Source organism: Lampris incognitus, chromosome 3, assembly GCF_029633865.1.
Source record: "Lampris incognitus isolate fLamInc1 chromosome 3, fLamInc1.hap2, whole genome shotgun sequence".
Lineage (NCBI taxonomy): Eukaryota > Metazoa > Chordata > Actinopteri > Lampriformes > Lampridae > Lampris > Lampris incognitus.
Genome location: NC_079213.1, coordinates 96,950,746 through 96,971,353, shown reverse-complemented (window position 1 = coordinate 96,971,353; position 20,608 = coordinate 96,950,746). Strand labels below are relative to the sequence as shown.

The 20,608-nt window shown below is 45.6% G+C and overlaps 1 protein-coding gene across 1 annotated transcript in view; it reads right to left on the bottom strand.

The window, feature by feature from the left end:
- unc13a (unc-13 homolog A (C. elegans)) overlaps window positions 1-20,608 on the bottom strand; it is an 83,085-nt gene that overhangs the window by 40,604 nt on the left and 21,873 nt on the right. The window contains exons 7-15 of the mRNA XM_056275776.1: window positions 20,102-20,156; window positions 18,164-18,193; window positions 17,616-17,811; window positions 16,511-16,630; window positions 6,371-7,204; window positions 5,833-5,836; window positions 5,669-5,752; window positions 2,777-2,823; window positions 1,562-1,640 (exon numbers count right to left, since the gene is read on the bottom strand). Of these exons, the coding sequence (XP_056131751.1) occupies window positions 1,562-1,640; window positions 2,777-2,823; window positions 5,669-5,752; window positions 5,833-5,836; window positions 6,371-7,204; window positions 16,511-16,630; window positions 17,616-17,811; window positions 18,164-18,193; window positions 20,102-20,156 (1,449 nt within the window). The remainder of the gene's footprint in view (window positions 1-1,561; window positions 1,641-2,776; window positions 2,824-5,668; window positions 5,753-5,832; window positions 5,837-6,370; window positions 7,205-16,510; window positions 16,631-17,615; window positions 17,812-18,163; window positions 18,194-20,101; window positions 20,157-20,608) is intronic.

Sequence of the window (20,608 nt, the reverse complement as noted above, 5' to 3'; positions counted from 1 at the left end):
AGCAGAAGTGAAGAAAGAAAGGGACAGGGAAGAGATTTAAGGTTAGAAAATAGGCATGATAACTGTGACTCATGAACTGAGGCACACCTATAAGGTGTATAAACCTATCATGTCAAACATTATAGGCATTCATAACAAAATCAAAAGCATTACAATAGTGTGCACATCCCTGATATTTGGGGGTGGAGGACAATAAACCAAAATGGTAAACAAGGGAGACCCTTGTTTGAACATTGAGTTACTTTGTTAAAAGAGAATTAGTGTGATTAAGGCAGCGGGAAGGAGTCTTGGGGAGTCGGATGGATAAACAGCATAGGAGTGAGGGGGCGGCCATCGTGCCCAGGTTGCATTGACTGATCTCTGAATGAATTAGGCTGGCTTGTCGCTCATTCAGGTGGAACTTAGCTCTTTCCGATCTATTACCTACACGACCGCATGACAATTTGTGAGTGAGAGTGTGTGTGTGGGTGTGTGTGTGTGTGTGTGTGTTTGTGAGAGACAGACAGAGAGCGAGAGAGAGAGAGAGAGAGAGAGAGAGAGAGAGAGAGAGAGAGAGAGCGAGAGAAAAAAATGCCTGCCTGTGTGTGTGTGTGTGTGTGTGTGTGTGTGTGTGTGTGTGTGTGTGTGTGTGTATTCGTCTTTGCAGGTGCTCGTGACAGGATTGATTTGCAAGAACAGCTGGCTGCGCTATTTGCACCTGTATGCTAAGGATCCTGGTGCACTGCGAGTTTGGCAAGACTGATCACCTGGCAGGTGATATTGGCTGGTCTGTCTCCAGCCTGTCAGACCTCAATTGGGGAAAGAGATCAATCGGGTTGTACAGGGGAGGAGGAAAACAAGGAGCAGGCCATCAATGTGCTATGAGTTTAACAACCCAAGCACCTGCTTTGACAGGTGAGACTTCTAAAGTTGATCTGCCTCTGTCTGTGGCCCCAGGGATAACAGTTGGGCCCACCATGTTTTCTGTGTGCAAGTATTCTGTGTCACCCTTTATCTGAAGAGAAAGACTGCAAGACATCAGCAGAATACTGGAGCCAATGAGTGATGGTGTGCTTCTATTGAACTGGCATGTACATACTGCTCTCTACTCAATATGTGATTATAAAACACTCATAGGCTGACACTTGCACACAAATTTGACACAAATTCCCCCAAGTGGATTTCAAAACTTCTCACGTAGCCTAGTTGCCTGCAAGACAGTGCACTGGGAGAGCATAAAGGTCAATTTTATGACAGAAACTATCAGGCGTCACTATCAGATAAGACCTCCTATCCCCTCAAGCCTGGCCCCAGCGGTGCTTCAACTCTCACCCTCGCCCTGAGGCTCACCCTTCAGAGCTAAGTTAAAATGGATCCGAAGTGAAAGTATGGCCGTAAATTTCAAGGAGAGAAGAGAAGCTGTAAAAAGGAAGTAGTGGATGTACACACAGGCAGAAAAACTATGAGGAAAAAAAAGTGGAGAGCAGAGAAATCAGAGGGGAACAGGTGCAGTCGACAGAAATGAATTCTGCAGAGACGAACTTGGTCGTGTGAATAGTTAGTGGTTAATGTTGAAACTCACCAAATCTCTGACCAGAGGCATAGCTTTCCTCTTCCTGAGGTCTGGCATGCTGTCTATGCTGTACAAAGCACCGCCCACCCTGGAGACAAAATATGTGGAAAAACCTCTTTGTTGATAAGATCTTCATCCTTTATGACTGTCACAAAAATGTCCAGATGTAATCTTCAAGATATGAAATTAGTGTTTAACTAATATTAGCTAGTTTCCTATTGATAACTTCAATATGCATATGAAAACAATGGCTGACACCTTTTTATCATTAATTATATGAACTACATTTGGACATGTGGGCTTAACACTTCCTCCATAGGGTACAGAAAGCACTCAAAGCCATTTGAGAGTCTTAAATTAAGATGAAATGGAAAATGCCTTTTATATCACATCCCCAGTCATATTGTGCACCTATTTATCAATATATACCTTTTTTTTTTTACAAAAATCAATTTCTTTGCATTTTAGTACCAAAATCCAATCATGTTTTCTTCCTGTAAACAAAATATGATGCGTGCTCACATAGGCTTGAGCCAACCAATTTCAATCAATAATATCATAACATCCACCCATCAATCAATCTTCAACTTTTTGTGGTACAGAGCTAAGACTCATCAGTTAGCTAGCTAGCAACATGCCCACGTTTCAACATTCAAATCAAATTCTTCCCAACGTTGTGCGCCACCTGTCTATCCTGTTTCACTTGGAAATATGTCATAATACGGAAATCAGATACTCTCGAAATGCTGTTTCAGCTGGACTTTAAAGGGGCAATGTGTAATTTCCAGCTAAATGCCAACCTCCATTGTTCAGTGATGTGGAGAACAACAATTCGCAACAGACACATAGCCGAGCAAAGCAAGACAAGCAGAATCAAATAGAGATGCAACAGATTTATAGAGCCAACAAGTTTATAGATAGTATATCAGTTTGCTGCAATGTAGGTTAACAGTTTGCTGAGGTAAGTTCAGAGGACTGTGAATATGAGCCAACACTTTTGGGGGCTAGGGCATCAAACAACAACAAAAATCAGCCAGCCAGCCAAGTCTGTGCTTTTGAATTTGGAAATCTGGAGAGTGGTGGAACTATAACCTGCTTACTTTGTTTCGACAAATACCTTTCAGCAATACACACTGATAGGTCATATTATGCTTCAGGAAATGCAAAATATTATACATAGCCCATTATATGAACATGTCAACAAGTACAACAGGAGTTACATACCCTGCTGATAATAGCAGAGAGGCAATCCCAACGCTCTCTCCTCGGGCCTGTGGAGAAAGAGAAAGAGAAAGATGAAGAGGGGGGCAAAGGTTGAGGGGGGTAAGTCAGGTACCAATACAGCACTGGTAACAAAATTTGGCAGAAAAGCATGATAAGGTGTTAAGGTATTGAGCTTTTATGGCATCCTTATGGCCGACCATTATTTCTCATTTTTGTATCCCTTGACAAAAACTAGCATGCGTTTTATTTTTTTAAATTTTCATCTCTCATCTCATCATCAGCTGCTTCTCCGGGGTTGGGTCGCGGTGGCAGCAAGCTAAGTAGGGTACTCCAGACGTCCCTCTCCCCAGCAACACCCTCCCGCTCCTTCTGGGCGTTCCCAGGCCAGATTGGACATGTAGTCTCTCCAGCGAGTTCTGGGTCTACCCCAGGGTCTCCTCCCAGTTGGACGTGCCCAGGAGGCATCCAATCAGATGTCCAAACCACTTCAACTGGCTCCTTTCAATGCGAAGGAGCAGTGGCTCTACTCCGAGCTCCCTCCAATTGTCCAAGCTCCTCACCCTATCTCTAAGGTTGACCCCAGACACCCTACAAAGGAAACTCATTCAGCCGCCTGCATCTGCGATCTCACCCTTTTGGTCACTACCCAAAGCTCATGACCATAGTTGAGGGTTGGAGCGAAGATTGACTGGTAAACTGAGAGCTCTGCCTTCTGGCTCAGCTCCCTCCTCGCCACAATGGTGAGGTCCAATGTCCACATTACTGCTGATGCTGCATGAATCCGCCTATCAATCTCCCGCTCCATCCTACCCTCACTCGTGAACAAGACCCTGAGATACTTGCACTCCTTCACTTCAGGCAACTCATCCCCAACCCGGAGCAAGCAATCCACCATTTTCCGGTAGAGAACCATGGCCTCAGATTTGGAGGTGCTGACTCTCATCCTGGCTGTTTCACACTCAGCTGCAAACTGCACCAGTGCGTGCTGGAGGTGGCATTCTGATGAAGCCAATAAAACCAAACCAGACACACTTCTCACCTTGGCTGTGCCTTGAGATCCTGTCCATGAATATCACAAACAGAATCGGAGACAAGGTACAACCTTGGTGGAGTCTGACACCCACTGAAAACATGTTTGACTTTGTGCCAAGAATGCAGACACAGCTCTCACTTTGGTTATACAAGGAGCGGATGGCTTGTAGCAACTGCCCTGGTACCCCATACTCCTGCAGTACCCCCACAGAGTGCCCTGGGGTACACGGTCATAAGCCTTCTCCAAGACTGGCTACTCAAACTCCCATGCCCCCCTCAGCACTTCCGCAAGTTGGTCCATTGTTCCACAGCCAGGACGGAATCAGCATTGTTCTTCCTGGATCCAAGGTTTGACAATTGGTCGGAGCCTCCTTTCCAGCACCCTAGAGTAGACTTTCCCAGGGAGACTGAGCAGTGTGATGCCCAGATAATTGAAGCACACCCTCCAGTCCTTTTTTTATTTTAAATTTGTATTTTGATATACTTTAATGATCCCTGTAGGGAAATTATGCTGTACATTTAATCCATCCTAGCTGGGTAGCTAGGAGCAGCGGGCAGCTGCCGTGTAGCACCCAGGGACCAACTCCAGTTCATCTTGCCATGCCTTGGTCAAGGGCACAGACAGGAGTATTAACCCTAACATGCATGTCTTTTTTGATGGTGGGGGAAACCGGAGCACCCGGAGAAAACCCACCGCAGACACAGGGAGAACATGTAAACTCCACACAGGATGACCTGGGATGATCCCCAAGGTTGGACAACCCCGGGGTTCTAACTCAGGACCTTCTTGCTGTGAGGTGACAGTGCTAACCACTGCGTCACCGTGCCACCCATTCTAATTTTTATTAGAATGCAAATTCTAATTATTCTAATTATTTATTCCTTCTCTAATAGCAGCTGCCATAGCGATTACAAGTGTTCCTGGAAATCACAAATGAATGAATAATACAACAAAAGTAGGGCGAGAGAGAAAGAAAAGGAGAGATGAGGACAGGGATCCAACTAAGTAGTATCTTTCTCAGTGAGTGTGGTGCTACTGACGTCAGCAATGAGGCAAATGTCTTTGAGAAGCATAAAGTGAATTACTGTCAGATGGCTATCTGGGTAATCACTCTTCTAATTCTATCTTCTCTTTTTAATAAGACATGTTCTTTGTCTCCCTGCCTGTTCAGAGAATGACACGCAGTACTGATACTCACGTCATACTAATCCATAGCAATAGTAGTTTTAATTGGCCTCATTGTCAGACTTGGAAAATGAACCTTAGAAAATTATAGCCCCCAAGGTATAGCAGCCTATATGTTGCTTAGCTTTCTAAAATGACAGCCACATCGAATATGTATTCTGTAAATTACTGTATGATTATACTCTATAAAGTATAGTGTAATTAACAAACTCTTTGTCACACCTACCTGAGTTTCTGCTCCAGCCTTTGGTAATCAGAATGGACAACATGCAAATCGCTACAGGGAAGGCAAACAACTGAAAAGAAAATAATGAAATGGCAAACGATACAAGGGGTAAACAGAACCTACATCAACCAAGTAAAGACAAGACCATTCAACCCACAGCAGTCAACAAACATAGGAAAAAATAGTAGGGCCAGTCATCACATAAACCCAAAAAATCCAATTGTGCATGCAGGGGACTGATGTAACGAGTCAAAAAAAAAAACCCAAATAGTAGACTAATGAGTTAAAAGCAGGCAGAGAGGAGCAACAGAGAAAATATTTCCTGAGCTCATGCATACGTCTATATATGAATGCAGATATGTCACTCAAAAGCATGCCCAAGAATATCTGTGCACACATGTAGTGACAGGCACACGCGCACACGCACACACGCACACACGCATCCTACCTCTTGCAGCTGTAGACGAACCCTGCTGAAGAGTCGCAGCCAGTTGGCTTTGGCCCTGGCAGGACCAGGCTCCATGATCTCTCTCTTTGGAAAGCTGACATGGTAAAAGATGGAGAGAGAAAGTATGGTAGGAAAATGTGAATTTCAAAATGTTTTTTGAGTACTTGACTACTTTGGACCAAATTCATCAGCGATAATGGGCAACTGACCTATGACATTAATTAGAAGTTAAGGTGTATCTCTTAATGGGAAATAATCATGGTTCTCAACATTATTTTTATATATTGTGGGGGTGACACACCATTAGCAACCATTCCACTGGGCAAGTCTTCTGTGTCTCTGAAACACCGCCAAAATTTTGTACACCAGTGACGTCACTAGCGGACAAACCATGAATGCGAACATTTACTTTCTGGCTTATGCATAGGCTGCATTGTATAAGAAAATGCAAATAACAACACTACAAAAAGCTATATAGCGTTGTTATTCACATTTTCTTATTCATTGCAGCTTATCGGCAAACCAGGATGTGAGATTCTACATTCACAGACTGTCTGCACAATATCAGTGCTGTTTGAAAGATGCACAGGAGACTCTTGAGTATTATGGCTGCAGCGGAGTCTCATCTCTATAAATACAGGGATAACGTTGAAAATCGTGATTGCTCCCTTTAGGAAGCTGAACAGCCTTTGGGATGTTCACCTTGGAACAAGAGGCTCCTCTGGTTTCTCTTCAGGTGCAGTGGGGGCACTCTCCTCTGCAGGACGGTGTTCTGGGAGTGGAGGGCCCTCCAGTGGCACGTCAGGCCTAACCTCAGGCTCCAAGGTCTGCATATCTGAAGCCGGGACCTGGGATAAAGCAGTGGTGGCAGTGGTGGTGGATGTGGTGGTGGTTGTGGTGGAGGTGGACACACCCGGTTGGACGGGTTTGAAGAGGGGTTTGGTGGAGGCTGTACTGAAAGGAGACATGGTGTCATCCTGAGTAACTGGAGTCAGACCATGTTCCAAGTTTTGGGGTTGCAGCTGAGCCTGAGGTGGCTGCTGCTGATGTAAGGACGCCTGCTTTTCCAGGGGCGGCCTAGTGGAGGACACCCCCTCAGAGGATGGTATCAAGGTAGGGGCAGTGCTGGTGGGTGTGGGGGTGTAGGGTACCTCTTGGTCCTCACTAAGCGTGCCATCCGGGGGGTACATTTCATCTTCCTCATATTGCATCTCCTCATCCTCATAGTTATACTCTCCTTCCTCCTCACCCTCGTACATGTCTCCTTCTTCTTCGTCGTATAGCGCCCCCTCCTCCCCTCCATCTTTGACGTAGCCGCCGTCGTCGCTGTAGACCCCTTCCGGCTCTTCGGCATCCCAGCCCGGGGAGTCCTCCTTGCTGTAGCTGACGGAGGAGTGGCAGGAGTGGTAGGAGTCATTCTCATCATAGAACTCGGAGCCTCGCAGGCTCTCGCCGTCCTCAGGAGCAAACTCCTCACTGAGCTGCGAGCTGCCTCGACTCAGCTCGCCTGACGATGCGTAACGGCTGTCCGTTGGACTGAGAGATGACAGGAGAATGGAGACCAGTTAACACAAACATTAAAAATAAAACACCCCACACATGTTGAGGAAATATCAAACAACCAAGGTGAAAATTAATGACCTGAGTGCTGGGGCCAGTGGGGGAGAAAGCTGACCTACAGGGAACGAGGAGAGGCTTTGAACCAGCCAGTAAGGAGACTAAGAGGGGGTGGACAGGCCAATGTTTTCAAAGGTATAAATGTGGACTAGATGGAAAGGGAGACTGCAGGGGGAATCAACTTCTTAGTTGTGGGAGAGTTTATTACTAGATGCCTTAAAGATGTAAATACGCACACACACACACACCAACATACACGAAAACAGACTGCACATCCACGCAGCATACATAAAATCTGCAGCACACACGAGCTTGAATGCAAAAACATTTAAATTTGCATATTGAACAGATAATGTGGCCTTATTTCATTGAGAGAAAAACAACTTCCACAAATAAGACAGACTGTGCTATAAGGGAGAGACAAAGACAGAGATTGGCAATGATAGAAACAATGAGAGGGTAGGAGGGAGGGATAGAGGGAGAGACAGAGGGAAAGGATAATTCATTAGGCTGACAGAGGAGAACCAGTCTTTCTTCAACAGACAAACACAAAAGGAACATTTATTCACCTTGATGAATGAGGCTACTTGACAAAAAGTCAGACACAGAGAACTCGGATACGCGCATACACACGCAAGCGCACACGCGCACACACACGTTCACAGACAAATGCACACTCTTTACTGTTCAGACTATTGATTACAGATTACAGTGCTGCTGGTTCAATAATACACAGTGCAGCAGGAGTGCAGGAGGAGTGTGTATGCAGGAGGAGTGTGTATGACAGCCCTGGGCTGTGAGCCAGTGGAAATACAGGGGTAGAGCTGAATGGACACAAGAACACTCAATCAAGAAAATCATGACTCTTCCTTTCTTTCCTTTTAACGACCCCCCCCCACACACAAACATACATACACATATATGTACACACACTCACACAGACTGACAAAGACACTGACAGTGCCTCACATAACAGCTAATTAAAACATTAAATGCACACAATACACGTCGCAATACAAGAAAATGTCGTGGCTAAAGTAAGTAAAGTGTGGTGGAGTGTGTGTCTCTCAGATACAGTGCTGACGTATTAGTGAGGCTGAAGCCCTCCTGCTGCCTTGCAACTGGGAGGCCGATCTGTGTAATTACAAACTGTGAGACATCCAGAACAACGCAGGGCTTCTCTCGTTGCCTAGCAGACAAGGAGGCGACAACAATTACAAGCTGCCACAAAAGTGCAGATGTACAAGTGCGTTTACAAACACACACGCATGCACACACACACACGCACACACACAAGCTCTTACACAACACCATCTGAACCAATCAACCAACAATTAACCCCTCTTATCCTAACTTGAGGGACCAAAGATAAAAAGTACCATCCATTGTTTTTTTTACTGTATCCACCTGTTTTCACTGCATGACGGTAAAGCCCTCTCTGTTAATGTAACTGTGATACAGGGCTTTACAAATGAACTCGACTTGAATTGATCCTGACAGTTGCGTAATAATAAAAAGTAGGGGCGCCCGGGTAGCGTAACGGTCTATTCCGTTGCTTACCAACACGAGGCTCGGCAGTTCGAGTCCCCGTGTTACCTCCGGCTTGGTCGGGCGTCCCTACAGACACAATTGGCCGTGTCTGCGGGTGGGAAGCCGGATGTGGGTATGTGTCCTAGTCGCTGCACTAGCGACTCCCCTGGTCGGTTGGGGCGCCTGTTCGGGGGGGGGCAGCGTGATCCTCCCACGTGCTATGTCCCCCTGGTGAAACTCCTCACTGTCAGGTGAAAAGAAGCAGCTGGCGACTCCACATGTATCGGAGGAGGCATGTGGTAGTCTGCAGCACTCCCCGGATTGGCAGAGGGGGTGGAGCAGCGACCGGGACGGCTCGGAAGAGTGGTAGTCCATGGGCCAGAGCCCAAAATTTCCTATTTCGGTACACTCAAGGTGGCAAAACTTACTTATAATTTTTGAAAGGATCCATGTCTGTAGATGATATTTTGGTATGATAACCATTCCTGAGTGGCAGCTGTATCACAGTTATCAGCTCATGAAGTTAACCACCCGCTAAACTAAATTGCATTTTAGACGCTGGTGCATATCCTGGTTTAGCCTCATGGTCAGGACATTTTTCAATGTTCTATAATATTGTCTTTGGTATCATTTTAAAGGGGACCTTCTTAGCTTTCATTCAAGCCCTGTTGTGGATATTTCTCACAAATATAGAGGTCACTTGAGCTCTTCAACCCGTCAATAACACACATCTTTCTGCAATGTTCGCCTAAACTATATACTTTCTTTTAGCCCTGTGGCATCTAGGAATATCAGGGACACAAAACACAAAAACTGGAATACTCACAGGACTGTAAAGATTCAGGAAATGTATAATATACCCATACTATTTCATTGTGTGAGGTGATTGTGAACCTTAAATTAGAAGGGCATTATTACTAAGAAACTAACTAGACCAAAGCCAGTTAGTCCATGGGTCAGACCAGATATCGATATCACCCAAGGTGACACAACTTCACTGGTGCCATTTTATTTGGTACACTAACAGAAGTAAAATAATACATGATAACCTTTCCAAATGAGCAGCTATTTCATTTTTCTTTCAGGAAACCTGTTTCTGTGCCTCTCACGATTGTGTATTTGCCCAGATTTTTACAAATATAGCATTTCAACACCCCTGGTACTGATTAGCCTAGCTTAAACTCTGGGGCAGTTCTTAGTTGGCCAACAACCAAGGATAACCAGTACTGTGTACTTCCATTCATTGTGCTAAGCTAGGCTAACGTGCAGCCAGATAGCTTTCTACTAAACACATATAGAGGAAACTGGTATCTATCTTCTTGTCTCACTCTGGAGAAGATTGTAAGCTAATTTCCCATAATGTTAGCATGTTCTTTTAATGTATATATGTTAATATGATTAGTTAAATTGGCTACGAGGAACTTTCATCTTGTGTTGATTTTAGCGGCCTCATGTGGACAAAATACAGCTGTTGCATAGCAACTAGGTAATGTATCTATTTGTGGCTATGTAAGATAAATAATGGTAATATGACGCTGGTGAAGCAAAGTAAACTTTGTTTTAGTAGTGTTCATACACCTAAGTTACATGTATTTGTTTGTACGTGGCAGGTGAAAACTGACTGAATATGGCCACTGGTGAACAAGCAAGTTTTTACCCAATACCAAAGCGCCCACCGGTGGAGTGCATTATCCACTGTTCTGATGATACAGATAAGCTGGTTTCACTACAAAGTGTTGACTCATGGAGAACTCTGTTCAGGGCAGCTCAGATACGAAATCATGCACCAGTTTTGAAACTGGCAAAAGACATTCCTGAGGGACAGATTCCAGCAATCTACTACCACAGAAAGTGTCGCAGTATCTTCACCATGAAGCAAATTCTTGATGGCCTCCTTGCAAAAGAAAAGAAAAGTTGTGTCTTTGCTGAAGAGAAACAATCTAAGAGAGTAGCTCGACATGCTCCAAGTACATCTAGGACTTATGATGCAGAGTGCATATTTTGTCAGAAAAACAGCAAATATTCCAAGAGACAGAATACGAGAGAAGTACTGGTGCAGTGTCGAGAACTGCGAGCTGATGCAAAGATCAGGAGTGCAGCCACAAAGAAAAGGGACAGCAGAATCCTTGCCATTGTGAGTAGAGACCTTGTAGCAGCTGAAGGGCACTACCACAGGTCATGCTATAGACTTTACACCAAAGAAGAGGTTTCCAAAGGAGAGGTTGCCAGCAATGAAGATGATGATGCTGCAGCCCAGTATGAAGCTGCTGTGAATAAGGCATACAATGAGCTGTTCCTCTTCATCAGGATGGAGCTTTTTGGCAATCCTCAAGTGATGACAATGACTGATCTCTCTTCTAGACTGGTAGCTTCAATGAACTCCCAAGGCATTGCCCAAGTCAAGGAATCAACCAAGAAGCACATAAGGCGAAACCTGGAGAGTGAGTTTGCTGGAGCCTTGCAGATATTCCCTGATGAGAAAGGAAAATTCCTCCTCTATCCCGATAACTTGTCCATGAGGGAACTTGCCAAAGAAAATCAGTCTCTCAAAAGGGAGCTGCAGACCCTGAAAAGTGTCAGTGCACAAGATGTTATAGCCAAAGCAGCCATCAAATTGAGAGCAGACATTAAAAGTCAAGATGTTCCTCAAACCTGGCCGCCTGAAGTCAAACCAGAAGCAGAATGTCCTACCATTCCAGAGTCGCTCATTATCTTCCTGTACTCTCTACTCACAGGCTCAAATGATCCTAATCATGCATCCCAGAGAGTGCAGTGCCTTCTGCAGTCATTTGGCCATGACATAGTATATGCAGTGACATGTGGAAATACCAAGCCTTCCAAGCACATTGTTCTGCCATTCAGTGTCAAATCGTTGACAGGAAATGTAGAGTTGATAAACATCCTCAACCGACTTGGTCACAGTGTGTCCTATTCACAGATGGAAGAGATCAACACTGCCCTGTGTCTCCAGAAACTCTCTTCATCAGGGAGTGGCATTGCCCTTCCAGCTAACATCCATCCTGGCATATTCACAACTTTAGCCTGGGACAATATCGACCGTCTTGAAGAAACTGTCAGTGGTGAGGGAACATCTCACAGAGTCCATGGGATTGCTGTGCAAGCAAAGCCAGTCAACCCACTTCCTGTCCAACCCATGCCCACTGTTCCCAAAACAAAGAAGAGAAGCATTGATGGACCCCCACCAATGTTACCAACTTACAATGCTGGACAACGGGTAGGGCCACCACAAAGCAAAAAGTCAGATGCCGATACTGCAGCCAATACTAAGCTTGCCAGAGAGAAAAACCTTCTTTGGGTCCTAGCACGCATGTCACAACAAGAAGAACAGTCAGTCAGCAGCTGGGCAGGCTTCAACATCCTGACTCGAGGAGAGATGACGGTCATCCCCGACAATATAGGCTATCTGCCTACCATCAATGCTCCAGCGACACAAATGTCTACTGTCAACGAGGTGCTTAACCAGTCACTGAGCATCATGCAGTGCTTAGGCCTGAGGAAGATTGTCTGTGTCTTTGACCAAGCCCTGTATGCGAAGGCTGTCGAGATCACATGGAAACACCATGACAAGTTCCATGATATCATCGTTAGGCTTGGGGTATTCCACACCATCTGCACACTGCTGACAATAATAGGAAAGCGTTTCCAAGATGCTGGACTCAAAGACCTCTGCATTGAGTCTGGCATGATTGCAGAAGGCTCAATTGCTGGTGTTATGGATGGCCGCAAGTACAACAGGGCAGTGCGACTACACAAGCTCCTGTATGAGGCTCTCATGCGACTGACCTTGAATGGTTTCCTGTCCTGGTTGGAAGAACTCACAGGAATGACATGGTTCACCTGAATGAGACACTGAAGACCATTGACAGCCTTGGGAAAGAAGTCTCACAACATGCTTTGAAGGAGGTCCTCGAGAACAGCTCTTGTACACGCATCATGGATCTATTTGAAGTCTACCGTGAGTTCCTTAGAGGTGGAAACGGCAGCCTCTCGAACTTCTGGATGTCCTATTTGGACATGGTTGAAATCTTGTTGGGGCTCATCCGAGCATCCAGAGAGGGAGACTGGATGCTACACTTGGCTAGCATTCGAGCAATGATCCCATGGTGCTTTGCTTATGACAGGATGAATTATGCACGCTACCTTCCCTACTACTACGCCCAGATGTCTGAGCTGCCCATCACACATCCAGATGTGTACACAGAATTCATGGAAGGAGGCTTCTCAGTCCATCTGGGCTCCACCAATCCCTTTGGCCGAATCCTTGTTGACCAAGCTATAGAAGAAACGGTGAACAAAGACACCCAAACAGCTGGAGGGACAAAGGGATTCAGCTTGAAGCCAGGAGCTGTGACCAAATATTATCTCACAGCTGAGTATAGAAGCATGTACCTCAGACAGCTGAGAGACCTGACAGGTCAAGGCAGGTGCAAATGGTCTCATCCAGATCTACAGAGTCCAAGGATCAAGAGAGATGAAGCAGATGTCCAGTCTCTCATGGACCTTATGGAGAATAACTGGCTCAATCCTATGTCCCCTGATGAGATTGATTTGGTTAGCCTCTCCACTGGCAACATGGCTCCACCTGATGTGACCATAGATCTCTTGAGAGCTCTTGAGAAAGGAGAAGAGGCCTACCAAGCATTCCAGCAAACAAGGTTAGATGCAGACCCACCACCTGTGAAATTCCACGACAAGATGACCAAGCAAAGTCTGAAAACATTCTCCAATGTCAGCACAAAACAAGCTCATGGAAAGAAAGCACGGGATGTGGTTCTGAAGGCAGATAGAAACCTTTTCAGTCACATGATCCTGGTGGCTGAAAGCAGGAAGGTGAATCTGAAGGATGTCCTTGCCTACCCATTGGGCCCACTACCATGGGCACTGGCAAATGCTGATGGGTCCTTACGAAAAACAAACAAGGCTGCACTTGCCAGAGAGCTTGAAAAGAATGTATCTCCTGCAGAAGACATCCCAATCCCATCTACTTCCATCATTGATGGGATGAGCCTGGTCCAAAAAATGAATGGCAACAACAAAACCTTTGCACAGGTGGCAGAGTCAGCCTTGACCCAGGTCCTCCATGAGGGAGCACAGAGTGGGAGGATTGATGTTGTTTTTGATGTCTATCACCAGACTTCGATCAAAGATGCTGAACGACTGAACCGGGGTGGAGACATCACTCTCCAGTACAAGAATCTTGCAGGGGGACACCACGTCCAGCAGTGGAGAAAATTTCTGTGCAAGTTCCTCCAACAAGACCAGTCTCATCAAGTTTCTGGTGGAAGAGTGGAAACTCCCACGATACAGAGCTATGCTGCATGGCAAGGTGTTGTACATGACCTGTGAGGAAACCTGCTACAAGTTGACAGAAGATGGGTGTGAGGAAGCAGCAGAACTGCACTCCACACATGAAGAAGCTGACACCCATCTGCTCCTGCATGCATTGCATGCAGCAAATGCGGGCTCAAAGTCAGTTATCATCACAGCTGAGGACACTGATGTCATGGTGCTTTGTCTTGGCTTCCAGAAGGACATCACCTGTCCCATCTACCAGAAGTGTGGGACTCAGAACCGCACACGGTTTGTCGACATCACCAAACTGGCAAGTTCACTTGGAGACAGCATCTGTGACAGCCTAATTGGCTTACATGCCTTCACAGGCTGCGACACTGTCAGTGCATTCGCTGGTCGAGGGAAGCTGAATGCCCTGAAGATAGTGAGAAAGCACACTTCCTGCCAAGAGACTTTTAGTCAACTGGGACAGACATGGAATGTGAGTGATGAGCTGTTCCAGAAAATTGAGCAGTTCACCTGTCGGATGTATGTTGCTAATAGCAGCACTGCTGAGGTGAACAAACTGCGTTACCAGCTCTTCTGCACCAAAAGGGGAGAGGTTGAGTCCAGCCAGCTGCCACCATGTTGAGACTGTCTCTTTATGCATGTTCAACGAGCCAACTATCAGGCAGCAATATGGAAGTGCTGTCTGCAGGCTAACCCTGTGGTGCCAAGCCCTACTGAGTATGGATGGACAGACGATGAAGGCAAGCTGGCCATTTACTGGATGCGCTCCCCACCTGCACCAGATGTGGTCTTGGAAATGCTAACATGCAAGTGTGTGTATTCATGCAAAATGCCAAGCTGCATGTGCCTGTCAAATGGACTTCCATGCACAGACATGTGCAGGTTACAGACCTGCAGTAACCAAAAACAGCAGGATGGTCCAGAACTGGACTTTGAACTTGGGGAGTCAGATGATGAGAGAAACGAGCAGTTTGATGAATGACAGCGTGATGATTCTGATGGTATTACTGTGGTAGTAGTCTATTGATGCACAGGATGTTGATTCTGGACTTGGTTACCCAGAGCTTGATAACAATAATGTAACCATATTCACATATACCCATTACCCTACCCATTACCATTACATATACCCACTAATGATATGGGATTACATGTATCATTGACTAAGTATATGTAAATGTCAATGTTGTTTAAAATATTAAAATAGTTCATTACCTCACTATGGTATTCCTTTTTATCATGTATTTTGATTGTGTATTTAAACAAATGTATAGAGACCAGTTTGTGACCTAACTGGCTTTGGTCTAGTTCTCATTTAAGGCTCACAATCACCTCACACAATGAAATAGTATGGGTATATTATACATTTTCTGAATCTTTACAGTCCTGTGAGTATTCCAGCTTTTGTGTTTTGTGTCCCTGATATTCCTAGATGCCACAGGGCTAAAAGAAAGTATATAGTTTAGGCGAAAATTGCAGAAAGATGTGTGTTATTGACGGGTTGAAGAGCTCAAGTGACCTCTATATTTGTGAGAAATATCCACAACAGGGCTTGAATGAAAGCTAAGAAGGTCCCCTTTAAAATGATACCAAAGACAATATTATAGAACATTGAAAAATGTCCTGACCATGAGGCTAAACCAGGATATGCACCAGCGTCTAAAATGCAATTTAGTTTAGCGGGTGGTTAACTTCATGAGCTGATAACTGTGATACAGCTGCCACTCAGGAATGGTTATCATACCAAAATATCATCTACAGACATGGATCCTTTCAAAAATTATAAGTAAGTTTTGCCACCTTGAGTGTACCGAAATATCGTCTGGCCCATGGACTATGGGGGTAATTGGCCAGATACAATTGAGGAGAAAAAGGGGGGGAAAAAAATCCAAAACGATAAAAAGTAACGCACAGACAAAGACGCATAAACACACACGTGCGCGCGCACACGCACACGCACACGCGCACACACACACACACACACACACACACACACACACACACACACACACACACACACACACACACACACACACACCAGTAGAAAACTTGCATAAAAGACATATAGAGGAAAAGAGGATCGGGTCACTGCCTATAATACATGTCCATTTGTGATCAGGTACATACAGCATAGGTAAGTACAGTAGCAATAGACTCCTTCAAAGTTATACACTATATATATATATATATATATACAGTAAGTTGAAAGAGGGTACGAGCGCATGCATGCAAGCACAACGAGCGAGGAGGACAGGACAAAGTCCACCACTGACGTCACAGCGAGACGGAGTCACAGGCTGGAGCAGGAGGAAGAAGAGGAAGAAGTGGAGGAAGAGGAGCAAGAGGAGCTGTAAATGAGGTACAGAGACCCACCTATCAGAGAGCGAATGCCTACTGTCTAGAGAATACTGACGGCTGGTGCGCCGGCTCGACCCCGAGCCTGAGTCGATATCACTGCGCCCGTTGGTGGCCGAGTCTAAACTATCATAGCGTCTGGCAAGAGGAGTGGGTGGGAGGGAGGCAGGGAGGGAGGAGTGGGAGGGGAGAGGTAGGAAGAGGAGCATCAGTAGACCTCAGTGCAAATATCTGAGTCAGATTAATCCAATTGGGCTTTTACACCGCCCGGTTAAGTTAGCAGCCACTGGCAAGCTGGGAAGAGAGTTTACCCATCTACATGTAACTCAAACATAATCACATGTGAATTTAACGGAAAAAAAAAGGACAAAGTCATATTGCATCCTGTTGTAATACTGCACCTCACCATGCAATGAATGAGTTTTGATGATCTGGCTCCTTTGAAAATGGAGATTAATAAAACTCATTTTGGCTTTCTGAAAAATGAACCAGCAGAGGATGCAATCACGTGGGGTTTCTTGGGCTCCCACACCTCCACATCACACAAGCCCACACGCACGCACGCGCGCAAACACACACACACACACACACACACACACACACACACACACACACACACACACACACACACACACACACACACACACACACTATTCCCTGGAGGAGGAGAGTACAGCTGAGTGAAACAAAGCAGAGCTGGCTGAAGACTGTGTGCTGTGTGGAAGGTCTCCAACCCGAGTCAATAACACAGCTACATTCTCTGCAGGGAGGGTGCGAGTGGGACTGTATGTTCAACACTAAACGGTTTTGTTCCCAGGTCATTTTGTTCCCTCATTTCCCACCGAGCTCTAGAAAAAGTCCTTTGTCTCGCTGTTAAGCTTATCAATGCTTTTAGAAGGCTCTCCAACATAATCTCCGATGGGTGCAGGTAAGAGAGGGAGGCTTAAAAGAAAGTATTCACTTTCCCTTAGTGTGCATGCATGTGTGTGCGTGTGTGTGTGTGTGTTAATGTAGGGTATATATGCATGTGCACATGTGCCTTGTTTATGTGCTTGCATTAGAGCTTGCAGGTGCTCATTCATTTCTCCTCCAACGCTAGGAGTAGGTATGCTGTGTTTGTTACCTCATGGCTCTGTGGTCGTAGTCCAGCTCATGGATTTCATCATTGTAGGAATGTCTGTAGTGGTGGTGCCTCATGGGGTACTGGTGCATGGATGCATTGGGCTGGGAAGTGGTGTAGTAAGGAGGGGGGATGCTGTTACTGGTCTCGCTGCGGTAGTCACTGTCCCTGTCATCCACAGCGCTGTCTGGGTCCTCATCTGTATGCATAAGCAAGGGATGAGGTGGTCAACCAGTCAGACCCGAGACAAGCAGCATTTTGTGAGTAATTCACACCAATTTGTACTAAACTACCCCCCCTCCCAATTTGGCACGTACGTAGGTTAAAACAAACTCAGAATTTCAATAAACTATTTAACCCAGGTCTGGTCTCTTCAATACAGTGGATGCTGCTGTTGTTTGAGCTTCATTTTACTTTAAATTATTTCAATTTATTTTCAGTAATCTAGTCACACATATCGGAAGAATGTGCATATGAGTTTTAGAGGGAAGAATGAGAGACAGACATTGTGGTCATCACAGGTCCATCACAGGTCCATCAAAGGAACTTACTTTGTTGATCTCCCCACAGGCTCCAGTTGCCTGCAAAGAAAGAAAGGAAATAAGCACGTTTTCACATACAGTTCTCTTTAAACGAACCAAACTCGTCCTCTTAAAAGTGGACCAAAAAGTGGACCAACAGAAAAGGGACTCAGTTCTCCTTGCATTCACATTGTCAGTTCATTGGAAAGAGGACTCAGTTCTCTTTCTGTTCAGCTCTGATGGGGCCTCAGTCCTCTTTCTGTTCACACTACCAGAGTTACTCTGGAGGTCAGACCTTTTTCTCATTTTATCGTGTGTGGTCAAGTACTTTAGACGTAGTTTTTTTACTTTGACGCGGCACTGCAGTGCGGTCCTATCGAAGCCCCTCGCTTTCATATGAACTGCAAATTGGAGGAAAACCTTGGCATTTCTGTGCATTGTAGACAGTTGTCGTTTGATTTGTTCTTCATATATCTGGAGCAGTGCAGTAGTTTTGTCCTCGGACCAAACTACTCCTCCCTTGTCCACTAGTCTTGCATGCAGTCCCAGTTCTGTCTACGGCAAGCCTAGAGGGCGAAAATACAATAGCAAAGGGCGAAGCGAAGCGAGAGCACTTGTGTTCACAATGCACAGATTAAGCGAAACGACTCGCGGACCAAAATCGAATCGAACTCAGACCACCTCCCGAAGCAGTCTGAGTTCGGTTTGATTCAGAGGGGTCTGAGTTCATTTGAAGTGTTCACATATGCGCAAAAAATGCTGACTAATCGCTGAGAGTTTATTTGGAGGGCTGAAACGGACCAAGTGTGAAAACACCCTAAGAGATGGGAAATGAACCACTTGAACAGTCTTACAAGCAGGTACCAACACACCAGGTGAACACAACACTAGGACCCTGGTAATCATCTTTTCTGGGAATAAGGTTGTGTGTGTGTGTGTGTGTGTGTGTGTGTGTGTGTGTGTGTGTGCCAGCCACAGAAAGTAGGGCGGCTGGGGTGTGATGTTTACTAAACTCCAGAAGTCAATTATTACTTGACTATGAGTCACCCTTTGCCTCACAGCAGATAATGAATACATACTGCCATACATATATAAATACACACACACACATACACACACACACACACACACACACACAGTCGTGTTTCACTATCCTTGTGCGGACCCCTCATTGACTACATTCACTTCCTAGCCTTTAACCCTAACCTTACCCACGCAAACTACATGCCTAACCCTAACCTTACCCTAACCTTAACCAAACCCTAATTCTAACCGTAACCCTAAAACCAACCCCTAACCCTAAAATAGACCCTTTTCCTTGTGTGGACCTCTGAAAGGTCTGCACAAGGTACGTGCTGTCAGGTTTTGCTATCCTTGTGTGGACATTTGGTCCGCACAAGGATAGCTAAACATGTATATATATACACACACACACACACACACACACACACACACACACACTAAAAAGAAAGAGAAGGTGAGGGAATGAAAGTTGCACATCCCATCAGAGCCTCTGCATATGTGTCTGCAGATTTATGCCATACACAGTCATCCGTCTTGTCCCTTTGCAGTCATCACCAGACAGGCAGGACAGCGCGGGTCTGACAAGCAAGCGTATGTCTGTTCACATCCATCACACATCTAGCACCTATAAATCATTCTACTACTCAGGCAGGTCTGCCTGTCCAATTTGTCACGTCAGCTGTTTTCCCTCCCACCATCCTCTGCCTCCTCTGTCTGCCACCTTGCAACCTCCCGTCTAATCCCGTTTGCGATGAGTCAGGAGAACCATAAGGAACAGGAGGGGAGAAAAAGGGCAGCGGGGATGGGGGAGGGTTAATAGGTGCCAGATGAGAGAGGAAGAACAGGCCAGAGATGGAAGCTATAAAAATTGAGGAAGAAAAGGACAGAGTGCAGACGAGACTGAAATAAGGCTATTTTGCATTGGATTGTTGTGGTGACACTTACAACACTGAGTCGATGGTGCCTGTAGCGGTCGCTCCTGCTCCTCTTGATAGCTGTACTGAGGGGTAAAAAAAGAAATTAACTTTTAAGACAAATCAGAAAACAAGAACTCCGTCACTTCAAGCTGAGACAAATTAGTGGTAAGAGTACTGACTGCCTACAAAAAGCCAGTCCCTGTTATCAATAGCCCTTTGGTTGTACAAATGCCATAGAGAGTAATTAGAGTTAGACTGTAGAAGGCGGAGAAAGAGAATGGTGAGAAAAGAGATGAAAGAGGTGAGGAAGAGGGGATGGGTGGAGAGAGCGAGAGAGAAGGAAGAGGAAGAGGGTAGAGAGAGCAGGTAGGCTAAAGAAAGGCAAAAGGAAGAGGTAGAATTACAGGAGGAGAGGAGGGATGGTGAGAGGTGGCAGGGTGGATAAACAAGAAGGATAGAACGAGGGCATCCGGGTAGCGTAGCAGTCTATTCTGTTGCCTACCAACACAGGGATCGCCAGTTTGAATCCCCGTGT